The 20945-nt window shown below is 40.4% G+C and overlaps 1 protein-coding gene and 1 long non-coding RNA gene across 5 annotated transcripts in view; one reads left to right on the forward strand and one right to left on the reverse strand.

The window, feature by feature from the left end:
* Positions 1–14835, reverse strand: part of Capn7 (calpain 7) — a 39753-nt gene extending 24918 nt beyond the window's left edge. For 2 of the 4 annotated variants that reach the window (XM_048421065.3, XM_048421062.3), the window contains exons 1-6: positions 14541–14835; positions 11764–11872; positions 6366–6523; positions 5424–5491; positions 3158–3358; positions 56–142 (exon numbers count right to left, since the gene is read on the reverse strand). In XM_048421065.3, the coding sequence (XP_048277022.1) occupies positions 56–142; positions 3158–3358; positions 5424–5491; positions 6366–6523; positions 11764–11872; positions 14541–14642 (725 nt within the window). In that variant the 5' untranslated portion in view covers positions 14643–14835. Of the gene's footprint in view, positions 1–55; positions 143–3157; positions 3359–5423; positions 5492–6365; positions 6524–11763; positions 11873–14540 lie in introns of those variants that run through there. The other 2 variants (XM_048421064.3, XM_087906177.1) reach the window with 2 other exon arrangements.
* Positions 14836–14971: 136 nt separating this feature from the next.
* LOC146894853 (uncharacterized) overlaps positions 14972–20945 on the forward strand; it is a 37428-nt gene continuing 31454 nt past the window's right edge. Inside the window, exon 1 of the long non-coding RNA XR_015001262.2 lies at positions 14972–15114. This is a non-coding gene — a long non-coding RNA (uncharacterized LOC146894853). The remainder of the gene's footprint in view (positions 15115–20945) is intronic.

The raw sequence follows: 20945 nt of genomic DNA on the forward strand, positions 1-20945 counted from the left end.
TAAATTAAATTGAACTTCAGAGTACTGGAAATAAAAGTTAAATGTGCTTACTTACCAAAAAGGCATTGGATAAGCAAAACGTTCCCTCAGATCAACACTCATGAAAGGAACATATTCTATACCATTTATTTTTGATGTTGTCCTATAAGGCACAAGAAAAAGATCTAAGTTTTCAAGTCTATCTTATAAATCACCAATTTTAGTTAAACTCTAAGTTTAAAATACAATAGCATCTCAGTCTTTTAGCTAATACTGAAGGAAAAGTTTCTTTTCTTTTTCTTTTGGTTTTTCAAGACAAGGTTTCTCTGTGTTACTTTGGAGCCTGTCCTGGAACTAGCTCTTGTAGACCAGGCTGGCATCGAACTCACAGAGATCCACTTGCCTCTACTTCTCAAGTGCTGGGATTAAAGGTGTGCACTACCACCATCCGGGTCTGGTATTTCTCTTATCAAAACTATCCAAATAAAGATCTGAAAACTATGAAGTTGTCAATTTAATATAGTATCATACTTTGTCATTGAAATTTTTCCTTCGTTGCCCAGCGTGGTGGCGTATGCCTTTAATCCCAGCACTCAGGAGGCAGAGGCAGGCAGATCTCTATGAGTTTGAGGCCAGCCTCATCTACAAGAGCTAGTTCCAGGACAGCTAGGGATGTTACATAGAGAAATCCTGTCTGAAAAACCAAGAGAGAGAGACAGACAGAGGGAAATAACAGAGTATAACTGTTATAATTCAATTCATTTTAATAAGAACATTCCTTTAAAATTAACTTCCTAGACTTGGGACAAAGACAAGTCTAACCTAAGACCAAAGAAACAAAGCAATAACTTAGTTATTTGGGGATTTTAAAAAAAAAAAAACAAGCTGGGCAATGGTGGTACAGGCTTTAATCCCAGACAAATCTCTGAGTTCAGGCCCAATCTGGTCTACAGAGTAAGTTCCAGGACAGCCAGGGCTACAAAGAGAAACCCTGTCTCAAAAAACTAAAAGGCAACCAAGCTAACTAACTAACTAACTAACTAAAAAACACAATAAACTCTTAAAAATGTGATCTTTCTATCTTCTGGCTATCAGAACATGGATGGTCCTGGAAGAAGAAAGTGGCATAGAAAGAGCTATGATCTGTCAACAAATTCAGTGAGATTTGTAGAAGTTCTGCATGTTTTATGGTTTTTTTTGGGGGGGGTGGTCTGTTGTTGTTGTTGTTAAACTGAGATAGGGCTTTGCATATAACCCAGGCTATCAGGCTGGTCTCGAACTCAAAAATCCTTGCACTGGCATCTCAAGGGCTGGAATTGCAGCACGTGCCACCAGGTTTAGTAGCTATTTCTTTCTTATGCATCTGGGGTTTTTTTGTTTGTTTTGTTTTGTTTTTTTTAAGAGTAGTTGTAGTCTTTGGGTAATATACTCAGTGAACCTGAAGATTAATGTAGTCAGGAATGGATACAATAACTGTTGGGACGGTGTATACTCATTTTCTTTCTTTCTTTTTTTTTTTTTTTTTTGGTTTGTTTGTGTTTTTTTGAGACAAGGTTTCTCTGTAGCTTTGGAGCCTGTCCTGGAACTAGCACTTGTAGACCAGGCTGGCCTCAAACTCACAAAGATCCACCTGCCTCTGTCTCCCGAGTGCTGGGATTAAAGGCGTGCGCCACCACCGCCTGGCACTCATTTTCACTTGTATGAAGGATAGTTGTGTTTTAAGAGTTTTGTTTTGTTACAGTGTGGAACTTCAAATGTGTAGTATATATAAAAGTAGTATACAGATTCTGAGTAGCCAAAATGATGAATTCTCACTGTACTGGCTAGCCTCAATTGAGAAAATGCCTCCATAGGATCAGGCTGTAGGCAAGCCTGTAGGGCATTTTCTTAGTGATTGACTGGGGAATATCAGTCCATTCTGAGTGGTGCCATCCCTGGGCTGGTGGCCCTGTATTCCATAAGAAAACCGGCTGAGCAAGCCATGAGCAGCAACCCAGTAAGCTGCACCCCCTCCATAGCATCTATATCAGCTCCTGCCTCACTTGAGTTCCTGGCTTCCTTTGATGATGGACAGTGATGGAGAAGCACAGTTGAATAATAAGCCCTTCCCTCCCTAAAATGCTTTGGTCATGGTGTTTTATCATAGCAATAACAACCCTAATTAAGACGCTCAGTAGTTTAAAGCTTCATCTTCAAAAGGACCCTTTTGTTGTTGTTTTATTTCTACTGTGTTTGTTTACATACTATTTTTCCTAGGCAAAGGAACCAAACTAAGAGATGTGTAATGGAAATCTTCAGGAAGAAAGGAAGATGCTCTGGAAGGCTGTGGCCAAGGAGGGAACACTGTTCCTTTCAGCTCAATCTCTGAAAACTTAAAATTAACATCTATATGACCTGCCCAACTCAAGAACTATCAGGTGGCCCAGAGATTTATCCTCTTTTCACCTGATCAACTGGTTCAGAAGACAGTAAAGGATCTCTAGAGTATCGTGGGTCTTGCTGTTACTGGTTTTTTGTTTTGTTTTGTTTTGTTTGTTTTTGAGGCAGGGTTTCCTTGAAGCCCAGGCTGGCCTTGAACCTGAATTTATAAGTATCCTTTCTCCAGAGTGCTGGGATTACAGGCAAGTTCTATGTCAAGCTCAGGCTTTGAATTTTTAATAGACCCCAAGACTGCTTTCAAATACACTGAGCTGTCTTTCTACATCAGAAGTCTATGAACACTTTCTGTAAAGATTGACATAATACACAGTTTGGGTTTTACAAAGTGGTCTCTGTCACAATTCTGTTTTCATTTTTTTTTAACTCTTAAAAAATGAAAAGTAGCCAGGCAGTGGTGCACATCTTTAATCTCAGCACTCAGAGAGCAGAGAGGCAGGCAGACCTATGTGAGTTCTAGGCCAGCCTGGTCTATAGAGAGAGCTCCAGGACAGCCAGAGCTATACAAAGAAATCCTGTCTTGAAAAAACCAAACAAACTAAAGGATTCACAACTCCAGACTTTTGTTTGCTGGCTATTTCAAAGTAACCCTCCATCCCCGTGAGACTTGTGGTTACAAAGGTACATAGAAAATTAGCAGCCTGCCATAACTGCTATGTAAATTATTCATGAAATTCAGAATAAAATGGTCTGCACTGGTTATTTTAAAGTTTTCATTACCCTGAGTCGTGAGTGGATTTACCTGAGTACTTCTATTTCTTCTGCTGTGTATCTCTGTCCTTGGGCGTCACATGACTGTGGACTTATAAATGGCTGAGGCTTTTCAAGGAAAGGATTAGGTCCCAGAGGAAAATGTGTTCTTACTGGGGCAGTCTTCATTTTCATATTTGTAGATTTGAGTTTGCAAAACGGCTTTGTCAAAGGTTCACTCAATGCTTCTGCTCTAAAACAGAAGCACAGAAGAACTGTTCTAGTTTTTTCTTACATTTATGCTTTTGCCTTTTATGAGATAGGGTCTCAATAAAGAGACTGGCCTCAAACTTGCTATGTAGCAATTTGGCCTGGAAGCCCTGATCCTCCTGCCTCTACCTCTTGGGTATTTCATTTAAACTTGCAGGACACAAAACTTACTTTGAGTTAGTAAAGCATCCTAATGTAAAATCAGTTCATAAAATCCTTACATACTAATCAAAATTTCTCCATGTAAGCTACTGCACATATTTTGTAAGTAATACTTAAATGAATATTTTATTTATTATATGCAAGGTAAAGGGTGTATAATAATGTATAAATCATATCCTTAAGATTTTGTGGATAAAAAAGACAATTGTGTCAAAACGACAGATGCCAGGACAGAAGCGTTTCATGCAAATGAATACACAAAAGAAATCCTAGCCCTGGTCACCAAGAAAAGAGGGTGAATGGAGGGAAGGGCACTGAGACTTAATGCTCGAGTCTTAGAGAACTTCCTCTGCAGTGAAGAACACACAGCAGTACCAAACAGCACAGCAAGCTATGGTAATATCAAAGGATGGATACAGGCCCCATCAAAAGTACAAGTGAGAGACAGCAGGAGACAAGGTGAGAGGAAAGTAGGAACTGATTGACAGGGGGCATCACATGACATGCAAGGGGATTTTAACTGTTCTGTCAAAGAACTAACAAGCTAAAAATGTTCTTCACCTAAGATCCACAAATGAGCTTCATGAGTCTTATAACACTCCAAAATTATATGCCAAGAACACTAGACATACATTTTTCTAGAAGAAGGTCCTTAATCTTCCTTCAGCAGATCCTCAAAGGACCCTCTAAATGATACATCACCCTACCTACCTTCACCTAGGATGGACTTAGAAATACTGGATGGCTTATTTACACAAGAATAAAAACCAACTATGATTAGAGCTGATAAAAGAAATCATGATGGAGAAGGCAACCATGCCCGGTGAACACAGTGATCCCCATGTCATGAAAACTGGAGAAGGCAAATGTGTCAAGTGCTCACACTTCATGAGTTTGGGTAAACAAACTAAAACTTCACTGATGATGAAGCAGAGAAGGGAGAAGCTATTCTGCAATGAAAGGACCAGAACATGGCTACAGGTAAAGCTTCAAACTAAGAATTTCGAAAATTCACATTCTAGGGATAGATGAAATTTCTACTCCTTTCCTTTACAAGAAAGTATTTTCTACCTCAGCTCTTGAAAGAGGCAGCATGATTCACTTACACAGATCCATTCATTCACCAAATACCTGCTGAACACATCTACATTAGGCATTCTGCAGGATGCTCACTCAAGTAGTGAACAAAATAGGCAACTCTGTCTTCCCAAGATTCCACTTAGGGAATAAAGGTTGAATAACACAGACATCAACAAAAAATACAACAAACTGGTCTGTTTGTATATCCCACAATGTGGTAATAACAATGGAAAAGAATATTGAAACAAGCAGAGCAATCAGAATGAAAGTGTTGGAGGAGACTCAACTTTAAATAAAATGTTTCCAGCAAGTCTCAGGACACAAGCTTAAGATGAAGGCAACACATACAATTTGAAGTTGGGGATGAATGCAAGGCCATTCTCAATGTCTATCTTTTAATAGCAACTCTAGATGGCTTTCTGAAAAGGCTGTTTTGGAAGTCTGATATTATACAACACAGAGGAAGTATTTCATCTGAAATATGACTGCGGGGAGCTGGGAATATGGTTCAGTGGTAGAATGAATACCATGCATGAGGTCCTGGGTTCAAGCCACAAGACTACCATAGACACTCAGTAACAGGGCAATAAAACAAACCAAATATCACAGTTAATTCTCTAAATGAGCAAAAACTGAAAGACTTCTTGACTAATGAATGGGCTACTTATTTGGTCTGAAGCACTAAGTCTCAGCTTATGGACGAACAGTTAGACCTCTACCACACATTCAAGATGTCATGATTTTTTTAAAAAAAAAAAGCACAATTCATGCTGTCCATTGATAAGAACTTAAGTGACAAAACTCACCTATCTAGTGCCTGTCGAGCCAACTGTTTCAATTTATTTTGCAGAGTCTTATCAGCAGTTTCAGAAGACTTAAGAGAAAGAGAGACATTCTAAAGCATAGTTCTTTAATTTGCTTAATCCATATTTCTATGCAAAATTAAATATATTTCTTATAATTATGAGTAAATAAAGACAACATTTTCTGTCTTTAAAGGTTATCATTAAAACCATATTGAGCATTTTGTCACTGGGGTGAACTTAAAAGCAATTTCTGTAGACAATGTGAACTAGACCATAAATGTGTATGTACCATGGGAAGGCTGTGCAGGAGGAACCAGGGAGACCAGCACTTATCTATGTTCTCCAGGGTTGTAGAAATCAAGGTGGATGGTTTTTCTAACCACAACAGCCTGCCAAAAAGCTTCCATGTGAAAGACAATGGGAACATCCTCTACTACATTACTTCATCCTCCTTCTAAACATATGGTATTCTTAAGTACTAGATACCCCTTGAAGCTAAGCATCTCAATCAAGGTCCATCAGGGAGTACTAAGTCACTCAGCATATAGATTTTATATTGCAAGTTAATGAAGCTCTCCCAAACTACTACTTTATATTTTACTGTATGAAATTGAAAAAAGTTTATGCTAAATTTACAGATTCATGACGGTGAATCCTTCTTATAGTAATTTTAGTTACAAGATAACCTTAAACAGTTTAAATATAATAATAAGCAAATATAACATTTTAAAAGCAATTGCTTAGTGATTCAGTAGCAGCAAAACTTTAATAAGGTATAAAACTCTATTATTAGTGATCTACTCAACATTTTCAATGAAGATTAAATTAGTTTTATTCATAACAAAAGAATGTAGGGGTTCCTTCAAATTAAATAAAATTCATGAGTAAGGGAAGCAATTTCCTAACATAATTCCATCAAGTTTAACTCATAGCTATACCTACGGTTTTTAGACAGAGATCCACAGCTTCTGTATATAATTCTATGGCATCTTCCACATTTCCCTTTTCATCCTCATCAAAGGCTTGAGTAACAAGAAAATGGGCACGCTCCAGATCCAACTGATGTTTTGATTTCAAAGGATCAGCACTCTTTGACTGAACTAGTACAGAATAAAAAAAAAAAAAAAACATGTAGAAAGATTCTTTAAATGTAGCCAGGGAATACCAACATTTTAATATATTTAAGACATTCCTTACTAAACTTTATATTCCTCATTTAAAAGACTTAGCAAACTATATAACAAAAATCTTTTTAAAGAGGAATAATTTCTCTTTTCTCTCTCTAAAGTCCCCTGGCCAAGCCCAATTGTTCAGACATCAGAGACAGGGTATTAGAAAATTTCTCCAGATTTTTTTCTACTAGCACTCCCTTCATTAAAATAAAGAGCAAAACGAAGGAGAGTCTTCCTCAAATCCTTCTACCTCCACATGAACAAAGTAAAAACTTGGAAAATGCTAACTATTAAGAAACACATAGGGCTGGGGGCACAGCTCAGGGGCAGAACGAACTTGCTTTACAGTATGTCCTGGGCTCTATGGCTACTACCAGAAAAGGAAAAGAGGAAGAAGAGTGAAAAGGAGGAGAAAGGAAAAGAGGAGGAGAAGAGGAAAGAAAAAGGAATGAGATGGGGGAGAAGTAGCAACCATCATATTTTAAGGTAATTTTTTAGTACATGGTACAGATAATACTAGGCCATGATGATAAGTTCCTGCTTTTCTTATCCATCTGAGTCTAGAAGAGGCCATCATGCTTTTACAGGTCTTTGAAATAAGTATTTCAATTTGTTTGTGTGCATGCGTGCGTGTGTGCGTGTGTGTGTGTGTGTGTGTGTGTGTGTGTGTGTGTGTGTTGTTTGAAAGATGTGCTTATGTCCACGGGTGTTTTTCCTGCATGTACATCTGTACACCCATCATGCCTGGTGCCCGTGAGGTCAGAAGAGGGTATAAGATTCCTAGGAAGTGGAGTTACAGACAGTTGTGAATCACCATGTGGGTCCTCTGCAAGAACAAGTACTCTTAACTCCTCAGCCATCTCTCCAGTCCACAGCACATGTGTAGATGCTCAACATCATTACTCCTCAAGCTATGCACATCAAAACTCAATGAGATATAATCCATCAGTATGGCTAAAAATAAAAGTCAATAACAAGTCAATACTAGAGGCAGAACTCTGTAATCCCAGCACTTGGAAGGTGGAGACAGGGGTATCAGAGTTTGAAGCTGGACAGCAAGGTCTAGTCTTTAAAAAAAAAAAGTGTTGCAGAGCTATGGATATTGCTCAGTGGCAGGACACTTGTTTAGCATGTATCAGGCAATTCCCAGCACTCTCCACACACAGAGAAGAGAAGGAGAGAGAGAGAGAGAGAGAGAGAGAGAGAGAGAGAGAGAGAGAGAGCTTGTTTATAAGAGTAAGAACATAAGGGAACTAAGAAACTGGAACCAGCTATGCTGCTGGTGGAACTGTAAGCATAAAATGGTGCATCCATTTTATACCTGAGTGTACATAGTCCACTATGCACAGAATGTACATAGTACCTGAACATGCACAGCATTACAATAGACAAAAGGGAGAAAACCCAGATATTTACCACTTGATAAATGGGCATACAAATTGCAGTGTGTTAATACAATGGACTACTATCTAGCCATGAAAAGAAATAAAGTACTGATATATCCTATTGCCGTGGAACAATCTTTTCTTTTTTTTTTAAATATTTATTTATTATGTATACAATATTCTGACTACATGTATGCCTGCATGCCAGAAGAGGGCACCAGACCCCATTACCGATGGTTGTGAGCCACCATGTGGTTGCTGGGAATTGAACTCAGGACCTTTGGAAGAGCAGGCAATGCTCTTAACCTCTGAGCCATCTCTCCAGCCCTGGAACAATCTTTTCATACACTGTGAAGAAGTGTCACTCTAGCTGGTTTCATAAAAAGCTGAACAACCAATAATGAAGGCAGGATTTCCAGGCACAGAGGATGCTGGGAAGAAGGGTAGAAATGCAAGGAGACAGAGAAGTAGCAGGAAAGCAGTATGGGCAGTACGTAGATGATGTAAATGAGCCTCAGGACAGCACACAGATTAATAGAAATGGGTTAAGTTATAAGAGCTAGCCAAAAACAAGCTATTGGCTGAGGTTTCATAATTAATAATAAGTCTCCGTGTTGAAATTTGGGAGCTGGCTGGCAGGACAGAGAAAGACTAGCTACATCCTATAGCATCTATAAACCTTAGAAACATTAAGCTCAGTGAAAGAAGCCAAATGACAAAAGAATAAGACAGCTCTATTAGCTGATTCATTTCTCTTAAATATCTAGAAGGAGAAACCTAAAGTAGAAAGTCCGTCTAGTAATCTAATCTCTACATTTACGCTTGTTACCTTCAAATTGATATTTTTCTCTACTCAGAAGTTAACCTATCCCGTCAAGAGTTTTTTGACTATAAACAAGTTATTTTGAAATTTGAGGTTCTATTTTCTTTAAAAAGAAACTTTTTTGAGAGTGGTCACACATAGCCCAGGCTGGCCTCAAATTTACTATGCAGTCAAGAATGACCCTGAACTTCTGATTATCTACCTCCAGCACACTGGGATTATAGGCCTGTGCCACCACATGTGGTTTATGTTATAAAGAATCAAATCGAGAGCATCATGCCTTTAGGCAGGTACTATACCAACTAAGCTACATCACAACCTTAATTTTTATTTATCTATTTATTTGTATTTTGAGACAGAGTCTCATTATGTAGCCCAAGTCAGCCTCAAACTCAGACTCCTCCTGCCTCAGCCTTTTAAGTATATGCATTATAAACATGTCTCATCACACCTGGCTAAAATTGAGGTTCTAAACAAGGTTCTTATTAGAAAAAGTCCTTTTTTGCTTAAAGTAATAAATATAGAAACCACATTGACTTCTCACAGACTACATATAATACATTTACAGAATGAAATAAGGAAAATATTAGTCAAACAATTAAGATATTGTCTGCATTAAAAATCCTTTTCCAATTTCATTTCACTGGCATATTCTTTAAGAGATTAGTGTTATTCTTCTGTAAGAGAGAATCACATTCATAGTATCAATTTTAGAATTTACTTTCCAGGATCAAATGCAATTTGTTTTTGTTCTGCATTGTTGCTATATTGCTCAGGCTGGCCTTACATTCATAGACTCAAGTGATCCTTCTGCTTGAGCCTCCTGAGTACTGGGACTGCAGGCTCATACCACTACACCAGTTTAAAAGCAATTTAAAAAATTTTAAAATATAACAAAAACTAGGGAGATAATTCCTAATTCTCTAGGGGGGAAAATTGTATTTTTTTCACAATTGTTGGAAGAACTTGAAGAATTTAGAGACCACTGACTGGAATGACTATAACAGCCATGGAAGATGGAAACTCCCTCAGTTACTAGTTCCTACTCCTAAGCTAGTATTGTCACACATTCTTTTCCTTCTAGATAAGTCTATGTTCACATTTGGCTAATATGTTTCAGAAAGAGATTTCCAAAACATTGCAATGCTCCTATTTTTAGATTTCCACATCTGGCTTAGAGCTTCCTGGGGGCTCTTGTACCACCTACCCATTTACCATTCAGCTCAAACATTAATTCAGTATATAACTGTTGAAATAAACTAAAACATCTATAGAAAGAATAGGGAAATCATGAAAATAATCCTGAAGGATTATTGTGTGAACTTTAAAAATAATTTTCTTGGGGCTGGAAAGATGGCTCAGCAGTTAAGAGCATTTACTGTTCTTCCAGAGGACCCGAGTCCAACTCCCAGCACCCACGTGGCAGTTCACAACTGTCTGTAACTCCAGTTCTAGGAGACCCAACGCGCCCACTCATACATATAATGCACATGAAATAAAAATAAATAAATTTTTAAAAAATAATAATATTTTCTTGGAAAGTAGTATATGAAATAATGTGAATTATTTTTTAAACAAGGCAATTACATTTAAGAGCTTCATTTACTTGGCTGGGAAAATGAAATTCTTTTTAATCATGCAGCAGGTCCTATGCCCCTTCACCCCATGTTAAGAAGGAAACCCAGAACCTAAAGCATGCTAAATAGGTCTCCTAGCTGAGTCACTCCCAGAGCTCCCAACAAGATATTCTGAATGCAGCGATTAGTGTAAGTTTCTGTCAAATAATTCCTATAACTCAGGCAACTTCTGGACACCACTGTACAGCAGCCTATCAGCTTTTAAGAAGACTGTCGTAACAGGGAATCAAAAGCAGACTTCATCCTAATTATGTGCTTATAACTGCTCACTCATTCCACTGAGGAGGGGTGGACGGTAACAGAACCCATCTAGAACTAAATCCTCTGAGTAGTCCTCTGTGAATTAGCCAACAACAGAAAAAGATAAAAGATTTAAAAATCATTCTAAAGACAAATATTTTCTTCTTTTTTTTTTCAGTTTTTGAGACATGGTTTCTCTGTTAGCCTTGGCTGTCCTAGAACTCATTCTGTAGACCAGGCTAGCCTGGAACTCACAGAGATCCACTTGCCTCTGCCTCCCAAGTACCAGGATTAAAGGCGTTCGCCACCACCACCCAGTGAGATGAATATATTTCTAAGGTCAGCAATATTTTTCTTTTCTACCCATATGAACAGCAGATTTTGACACAAACCCTTTTTCTCTAACAAAACTGACCACTAAGCTAATAAAATGTCTCTTGTGGCACCTGCTAAGCTGTTCATAAAGCTAAATATAAGCTGCTCCAGGGCTTTGCTTACATGTTGTCTTTCCAAGGTGTGGCACACACACACACAAAAAAAAAAACCCACACAAAAAAACAGTTCACTCAAATTAGAAGACACTGAGAGAAAAGTCTGAGAATCTACTGCCTACTGCTGAAGTCTAAACAGTAAGGACAATTCGTATCCTAACTTTAGTGTCAGAACTGACACTTTAAAACAGGTTCTGACATGGTACTCACTGCAACTCTGTCAATGATAAATTTAATGTGGACAATTTACTATCTCTACAGCTAGAGAAAACTAGGAAAGTGTGCTCTACATAGATCTCGAACATTTTTCCTATTTCTCTATTATGATTTCTTAAATCTCTTTAAGAGAGTCTTCTCAGCAAACAGAAAGAGCAAATGTCAAGATCTACGATGAAACTAGGCAGCAGTGCACACCTTTAATCCCAGCACTCAGGAGGCAAGGGCAGGTGGGTCTCTGTGCTTTCCAGGCCATCCTGGTCTACAGAGTGAGTTCCAGGACAGCTAGCAGCTACACAGAGAAATCCTGTCTGGAAAAAGATCCAAGATGAAGAGGAAAGACAAACACAGGAGCAATGTGGCACTTTTGACTGACCTGCAGAGTGCAGAGCTTGGACTCTTTCCAGATATTCACTGATCTTTTCTTGGATCCGTTCTAGGCTGGATCCTGCCATCTCAGCATAAATTAAGGCTTGGGCAGCTTCCTTAAAAAATAATAATAATATAATTTAAAGAATTCAAAAGATTTTCACAATACAAATTACTACTTTCTAATTTTCTAGTCATTTCATAACAAAACAAAAGCATCTACAAGTTTTTTCATACCATTTTCAATATCCTTTTTATATTCTGCTTAAAATTGAAGAATCCAATTATTAAACATTTCTTCAGAATAGTTCTGACTTACATGTTTTCTGTGTTCCTTATGTGTAAACTGTATACTCTGAAAAGACACACTGAATGACTTACATGTTTTCTGTGTTTTTTATGTGTAATCTGTACAACTCTGAAAAGGCACACCGGGTCTTAAAAGTATGAAAACAGATCCAGGGCTTAGCTATGCACAGCAGTTGCCTAGCAGGTGTAAGGAGGGCACTGTGTTCAATATCCAGGACCATCAAAACCAAAACCAAATAATTAAAACCATCACCAAAACAAATTATCAATTAAAAAAGTCATAAACTTTGTAAAGGTTAAAAGTCTCACAGTAGAATATAACATAAAGTAGATTTCAGCTTTATAAAACAAACTTAAGAAAGCCTAATTTGCCTTCCAGTTTTCCCTAACTTCCATAGTCAGTTGTACTATGGCTAGCAAGGGAGAGACCTTCTACTTTTCCCATCATTGTTCTAAGGTAAACTGTGTGCTATAATCAGAGGCCTCATGCTGTTTCCAAAGCAGTTACCACTGAGCTTTACTTTGCAAATCAGGTTTTAAACAGAAACTGTTCAACTGAATCCTACAAAGTCAGTAAATGAAGTTTACAAACCATGAGAAATTCAACCATAAAAGCCAGATAGGGTACAAAACGTTTCTTCAGGATCCATACAGCAAGGTATTTCAAGGGAGAAAAAATAATTTTCCATACGAACATTAAATATCAAATCTTATATATTTATCATAATTATTAAAATACATTAAACTTCAATGAACTGAACCCCTTGCATATAAATTAAATATTAACTCTCAAAATTAAATAGCAATGTGAAGGGTAAACTATTTTCAGGTTAAGTACTGATTTTCAAATCATCACTTTGCTTTTTAAAAAAATCAAATAACTATCAATCTTATTTAACTCATTTCACTTATATTCAAAAGTGAAAACATAATCAGGGGCAAAGTACAAACCCCCCCCCTTAATTAAAGACACAGTTTGACTATGCAACTTTGGTTAGCCTGGAAACTGAGATGAAGACCAGGCTAGCTTACAGAGACCCACCAGTCTCTACCTCCCAAGTGCTGGGGACTATATGTGGGTAAAAGGACTCTGGATCTCTCTCCCTCTCTCCCCTGACCAACCCTGCCCCCCAACCCCCCACACACAGGGTCTAATATGCCCTAAGCCGATCCTCCTGACTCCAGTTTTTATGAAGCACTGGGGAGCCACAACCCTCCTCAAAGGATGAATTTTAATTCTTAAATTACAACTTCTTCTAAAAGAAAATGGCTCAATGGTTTCTTTTGCTTTAAAAAAGAAAAGGCTATTTTTATATTGTAGTATGGGGTTTTGTTTTTGAGACAAAGTCTTACAATGTAGCCCAAGCTGGCCTGAACTCAGGGATCCTCTTACCTCTTTGTCCTGAGAACTGGGATTACAAGCAAATAAGCAGGTGCTACTCCATTAGGCTATGTGGCACTGGCTTAGTAGTTGGGAAGTCGTTTCACAAAACTAAAACGGAATTTTCTTTTTAGGAACTATCAACTGGTAGTCAGGCATGGTGGCACATTCCTGAAATCTCACTGGGGAGGCTACGGCAAGGGGAGGACCAGACTCCACTATATAGCAAGATCCCAGAGAGAGAGGGTCACGACACACAGACACACATACGGACGGGGAGGGACAGAAACACAGACACACACACACGGGGGATGTAAAATCTAAAATTAGAAAATTTAAAATGAATGATCCTAAAACACACCAAAGTCTCTAAGTGTACGGTAGATCTTAAAATAAAAGTAATAAAATATTAAGGGAAAGCAAACCACGCTTTATTGATAGCACATATGCGGGGGGGTACTACTTCTGTATAATCAAGGATGCCTACACCATGAAGCTGTAACTGGAGGGGTGCGTTTGCAAACCCTCAGGGTTGGAGCGCACAGGATTAGCAATTGTGCTCCCAGTCATTCATCCAAAAGAAGTATCACAAACGCCCAAAAATTTAGCTCTAAAGAACCCGCATCATTACATTGTTAGACCACAACCAAACTACGGAATAGGCTGCAAGTGTGGCACATGCAAGCAACAAAATATTAACTAGAACAATGCAGAAGTGAGGTGGCAAAATAGTATAAACGATAGGATTCAAGTTTCGGGGTGAAAAATCCGTGTACACAAACGTTTAGAAAAACCACCATTAACACATACATCAAATGCTGGAGTAAGAGATGAATTTCTTTTCTAATTTACATTTTCTTTTCTACATCGAACATGCCCTCTTGGCATAGTATGACAGATCATCCACGGCTGGCCACCCAGCAGGGCCAAGGTACAGCGAAGAGAACATCCACTACCCGCCCGCCGCCTGCCGAGCGGAGGGCAGCTGCCAGCCAGAACGCGGCCTGGGCAGCAGGACCCCGCCCCTCCGCCTCGGGCTCCGCCAGCGCTCGCTCCGGGGAGCCGGCCCGAGCCCTCCCGACGCCTGGCCCTACCTTGTAGTAAAACACCGCCTCAGAGTAGCGGCCTTCGTGGTCGCGCTGCACCGCCAGCCGCGCGAACTGCACGGCGTCCCGCTCCAGAGCCGTCGCGTCCATGGCGCCCAGGCCCCACGCCGGAGGAAGCAGACAAGCCCTGACGCCGGCCCACGCCGCCTGCAGACCCCGCGGGCGGAGCGGTGAAGTTGACTTTCGAGGGCGGAGGAAGGGAAGACAGAGCCTCTACTCCCTCAAACCGGCCAGGACGCCTGCTAGCGCTGAACAGCTTCGCTTCGGAGCCCTCGCGGCCGCCCCTCCTCGCGTCCTCGCTCCGCCCACTGGCGGCATTGCGCAGGCGCACTCGACCCCAAGGCGCTCCCTCCGGAGAGGGCGGGGCTCAAGGCCACCGCAGGTGGGCGGGGCCTAAACGGTGTCCCGTGGGATTGGGCGAGAAGAAGCAGGTGCCAGGTCGACGCCGGGCTTCTCTACGCCTACTAGGAGAGGTGGCAACGCGGGTGAGGTTGTTGCAGACGGTTCCGGTTTTGCTTAAAAGGAGCATGCGCTTTAGAACCTTTCATCCACTAAGTGTCAGGTAGGCGGAAAGAAACAATCAGTAGCATCTCCCGTCGCCAACTGGATTAATTAGGAATAAATCAGAGATAGGAAGTGAGGCCAGAACGTGCTCTTGAGATGATCTGATTGTGTTCATTTTCACAAACTAAAACATGACCTTATATGACTCCCCAAGGTACACCTAAGTGTGGTAGTGTTTGAATTGTCCACGAACCAGATGATGTATTTTTACTTATATCTTTAGACAGGTTTAACGTTGTAATTAAATATGTGATATTTTAATTGCCTCCTTCTGTCCTTTTAAAAGTTTGAACTCAGCAGTGATAAAAATAAACTAATAGGGGAGTCTAGAACTTGGATGAAATTCAAAATTCCTGCTGCGTCAAAGTAGCAGGTCTTGACAAAATTATATACTGTAGTATGATTCTACTAATAAGAAACGTTAGAGCAGCAAATAGTAACACATGCCGGGAAGCCAGCATTCTGGAGGCTGAGGTAAGAGGACTAGGCCAGCACATTTTGAACAACCCCAGGAAGCATACATCTGTCATAGTGCAATGCTTCTCCATACAAACACAAACACAGGTCTCCTGAATATCTTGTTCAGAGTTCATTGTGAGCTGAGCGTAGTGATGAATGCCTTTAATCCCAGCACTCAGGAGACATAAGCAGAGGCACGCAGAGCTCTGAATTTGAGGCCAACTTGATCTTCAGAGCATATTCCAGGACAGTCAGGGATACAAAGAGAAACCTTGTCACAGAGAAAAAAAAAGTTCATTGTGATCCAGTCCAGAGTGGTGTCACCTGTACACAAACTCAAGGAAGACTCCCTAGTAACACTAATGCTGCTGGTTCAGGAAGTTCATATCAAGGTCACAACAATGCGGATGCTAGCTACTAGAACTAGTCAGTGTCCAGCTAAATAGGCTGTGCTTAGCATTACTGTCCATCATGAATACCTGGACCTTTCACCTTCCTTGTTCCAGCTACGACTGTCATCTCCTCCTCCCCTTCTTACCGTCTCAAGCCCCAGCGTTAGGATTTTCTCCACACCAGCCCCTCAGAGGCATGGGTCCAGGGCTTTTGTTCCATGTCATCTCCTAGGGAAGCTCTAGACTGAGGCTTAGGCTTGGATGGTCCATCACAAATGCACCGTGATGAGACTTAGACAAATCATCTTTCAGGTGGGTAATTACACTATTGTATACTTGTTCATCAGTTGAGAAATGTTTACTTATTCTCACACATGCCAGGTCCTTCCTCACCTGTCAAATCTCCCAGATTTCGCAAAGCTCAAAAAGAATGTTAATGAACCTAAAAGGCAAGAAGTGCTTTTAAGAGTAAATACTTTTTCCCCCAGGGCTGGAGAGATGGCTCAGTGGCTAAGAGCACTTGGTTCCTGCAGAGGACTCTGGAGGGATTCCCAGTATCCACCTAGTGGCTCACAATTCTGAAATTCTGGTTTTGATGTTCTCTGCTAACATCTTAGGACATCAGCCACACACCAGACTACATTCAAGCAAAATACTTATGTACGTAAAGTAAATAAATCTAAACATAATATTTAAAAGGAGTACTTTTTCACAAAAAGCCATGAATGTTCATAGCAACTTTATTTTTAAATTTATCTTGTAATTAGTAAATATGCATATCCATGGTATATAAGATGCTGCCTTAAAAATATTTTTGAAAGATTAAATTGGGCCCACAAATGCATGTAGTTTTATTCTTACTAACTAAAAACTAGAAATAATTCAAAGCACAGATTAAAAAAAGTTGTGATATATCTACACAATGAAATTCGGCTCAGCTTCATTACTGACACATTCTAATATGGATGAATCTCAAAAATATTATTCTGAGCAAAGAAAGCAAGGACAAAGGAGTATGTTCTCTGACCCTATATCGCTAACACTCAAGAAAACATAAAACTAAATTATGACAGAAAGTATGTCAGCGTGTACCAAGAACTGTGGGGTAGAGTGGTTGATGGGGAAGGATCACTGAGCTCTCAGTGTTAGTGTTTTATATGAGTATTAAAAAATTTCACCCTAGTAAAATTGGTTTTTTAAATATAATAATGATCATAGGAAGGACTTCACAAATGTGAAGTGACCTATCAGTTATTTCATTACTACTCCTAGCCAGGCAGTGGTAATTTATTACTTCATTCAATAAATACGCTGGGTGTTAAGGCAAGGTGGCCTGCTGACCTGCACCAGCCAACAGGTGGCAGCACCTTTGGATGATTAATGAGAAAGCTGTCAGGGTTGGGAGGGCCTCAGGAACAGCAGCTGAATCAGCACCGAGTCCATGCTGGTGGGTATATAAACTAGAGCAACCACTTGGAAAATGGTTATTGCTTATTCTGTTAAAAGAAGCGGAGCTTCTGATTCAGTAGCTCCATTTCCAGACCCATATGCAGGAGAAATGACTGTGCATATCCTCCGTGAGACATAGATAAATATGCTTTCCTCAACTTTACTCTTGAGACTGGAAATGATCAGAATGGGTTGGGGCTGGAGAGACGGCTCATCAGACTCCAGTTCCAGGGGACTCAACATCTTCCTGTGACTACAGGTATCAGACACTCATATGATACACAGACATACATGCAGGCAAAACACCCATACACATAAAATTAATTTAAAATCTAAGAAAAGTTTTAAAAGAATAGAACGGGTAGGTGAATGAAGTCATATTTATGCAATTGAATAGCACACAAGGTTTTTTGTTTTATTTTGGTTTGGATTTAGTTTGGGTTTTTTTGGAATAGGGTTGCTTGACTGGCCTCGAAATCCCTCTGTAGACCAGGCAGGACTCGATCTCACAGAGATCTGTCTGTCTCTGCCTCCATGTTATTAATCTTTTTTGTTTCTTCCTCTTTCTCCTCCTTTTAAGAAAGGCAGCCTACATCTCATTTTCTTTTTTCTTTTTCTTTTCTTTCTTTTTTTTTGAGACAGTTTCTCTGTGTAGCTTTGGAGTTTGTTCTGGCACTTGCTCTGTAGACCAGGCTGACCTCAAACTCACAGAGATCCGCCTCTGCCTCCCAAGTGCTAGAATTAAAGGTGTGGGATTAAAGGGATTAAAGCCACCACTGCCTGGCTACAAGAAGTTTTAAAGGGACATTAGAATGAAAAAAAAAAAGATAAAAGCAGGATGAATCTCAAAGACATGAGGAACTAAAGAATCCAGGCCAAATGCTGCCACAGGGGCCATGACAATCTGAGTGGCGTGGGGCCATGGTGACACCCAAGCCTGGGCTGCTACCAAGGACCATGTCGAGGTCTCTGGTCCTACCACAGCTAAGTTCTGTGTTGATGTCCATGGTACCACCAAAGGCCACGTGACTGCCAGGGGTCTGGGCCACAACCTGTGGCCACGTTAGTGTCTGATGGCTGTGCTGCTACTGGGGCCATGCCAGCCTGATTGGTCTATACTGCCACACAGGGCCTTTGTGTTGTTCAGGCCTCAGCTGCTGCTGTGGGCCATGTCTGGGACCATATTCCTACTGCAGCTGGGGTCTGTGATTATGTCCAAGGCCAATGTAAGCATAGGAGGTAATAGAAACCATGCATGCTGAAATCCAAGGGCTCCCTCTCACTGGACATTGCGGCAGGAGAACTGCCACCTTCCCCACACTCACAGAGATGGCCCCGTGGGCCTAGGAGAGCTGGTCCACCCTCCATGGGAGAACACCCTCCCCACTCCCCCCATCATGCAATGAGAAGAGATGGCCCCACGCCTCACTCCAACCCTCACCAGCCAGACCTACAATCCTGAACCTTAGGTTGGCCCACCATAACATCTACCCCATCTTTGACCTGCTGGAGTGCATGACAGGACTGATCCTGAAGAATGGTAACTGCAGAATCTCCATGACTCTGGGAAACAGCAGGGGATCCGAGAGGAGTTTCAGTGAGGGCCCAGTGATGGTGGTGTGCCAGAGGTCTTGAGCCAGACCAATGACTCACTGCAAGGAACATTTTGTGGATGGAACTGATTGAACAGAAGGTTATGCTGCCTGACACATTGCAGTTCCCAATGCCGCTAGGATAAATGGAGAGGCAATGGGATGATGGAAGATTGAGGAATTTTCTTGTTTGTTTTGTTTTTAATTAATTTAAGGGAGCATGTTGCATGGGTGGGGAGGCAGATATGGGAGGATTGGGAGTTGAGCAGGATTGGGATGCATGATATGAAATTTTCAAAGAATCAATAAAGAATTATGTTTTTAAAAAATCCAGGCCGAAGGGGTATGTACCTATGATTTCAGTTGTACAAAACTAGATCTCACAAAGCTGATCTAAGTGAGAAAGTTGAAATAATGGTTATTTCTGGTTAATACTATCTAGGAGAAGATAAAAGGGGGCATCTGGGGTGTTGGAACTGTTTTATTATATATTTTAATTTTGATATGTTTTAATAACTACATAGAAATATAAATTATTTTAGATATACATCATTAAATGCTTATTAGAATGTAATAAGCATGTGTGTTTGTGGTATGTTTAGACATAATGTGGTCCCTGTACAAGAGAGAACTCACTGCCTGTCTGAGGATGATGTGGCCAGCTGCTGGCATCTTCCTAGTCTCTTTCTGCCTTCAAGTCGAAGGCACTCTCTTCTTAGATACTCCTGTCATGGTCTGAATGTGTCCCTCCAAAGTTCAGACTGGAAGTTAATCACCAGTGTGAGAAAGTATGAGGAGCAGAGGTTAAATCTTAAGGGTGGCAACGACTTGTCCAAGAGGCTTCACACAGTATCTGACCCTTCTGAGCCTGTCTCCTCTGCCATATGAGTACCTGGCAACAAGTCACCTTAACTGGGGTCAGTACGAGTGCTTTGATCTTGGACCCCCAATCTTCAGAACTGTGAGAAATAAGTTTCTTTTGTTTCTAAGTTTGCCCAGAAAGTATCTGGGGGGATTGCACCACAAATAGACTACGACAGCCAACTCCCAACTGATAATTGATCAAGACAATGATACATGGGCCAGCCATTTCTACCCAAAGAGGGACACCATGAAAGGGCAAGCTACTCATCAGTCTGGAAGGTGCAAACTCTCAGGTCTACCTAACGACCCCTAGCTGCCTTCTGTTCTGCCTTCCTCCCATTTCCTTTCCCAAGTGTTGTTCTTAACAGTCTATCTAGACTCCTGACTCCATTTTAGCATATGATTTCCTGAGATCCTATTGTGTGACAAGATGACAGAATACTGTCAAGATCTCAACTAATGCTACAGTCTGTTATATGTGGGTGGACACAGTGTGTTTATCTAAGAACCCTGCTTCCAGTGGGAATGTAATGTGAGCCACATGAGTTGTAAATTTCTGAGGAAACACATTTTATTGTCTGTTATTCTACTCATTTACTTAAGACAAGAGTTTCATTGTCTGGCCTAGAACTCAATACCTAGATTTGGCTGACTTTGATTTAGCAGCAATCCCCCTGTCTCTGCCTCCCATAGACACATTATTTTAAAGGAAACAAAAAATGATGAGGATATGGTCCAGTGGGTAAATGCACTCTGGCAGAAGTGTGAGGACCCGATGCTGACTGCCCAGAATCCCAGTAAAAACTGAATGTGAGTGGAGAGATGGGGGATGTAGACAACAGAGTCCCTAAAAGCCATGGCTGCTAGCCGGGCACATACATTGAAAAAACAAAAAAAGACCTTGTCTCAGACAAAGTGGAAAGCGAAGATCAACCCCCAAGGTTTTCTTCTGGTCTCCACATATGTACCCACAATCGTATACATTGATGTGTGTAAACATACATTGCCACACACAGAGGAGGTAAAGCAAGAGAAATTGGTTTTTGAAATATAATTCAAAATATATGTTTAAC

This window comes from Myodes glareolus, chromosome 5 (assembly GCF_982192425.1).
Source record: "Myodes glareolus chromosome 5, mMyoGla1.1, whole genome shotgun sequence".
Taxonomy (NCBI): Eukaryota; Metazoa; Chordata; class Mammalia; order Rodentia; family Cricetidae; genus Myodes; species Myodes glareolus.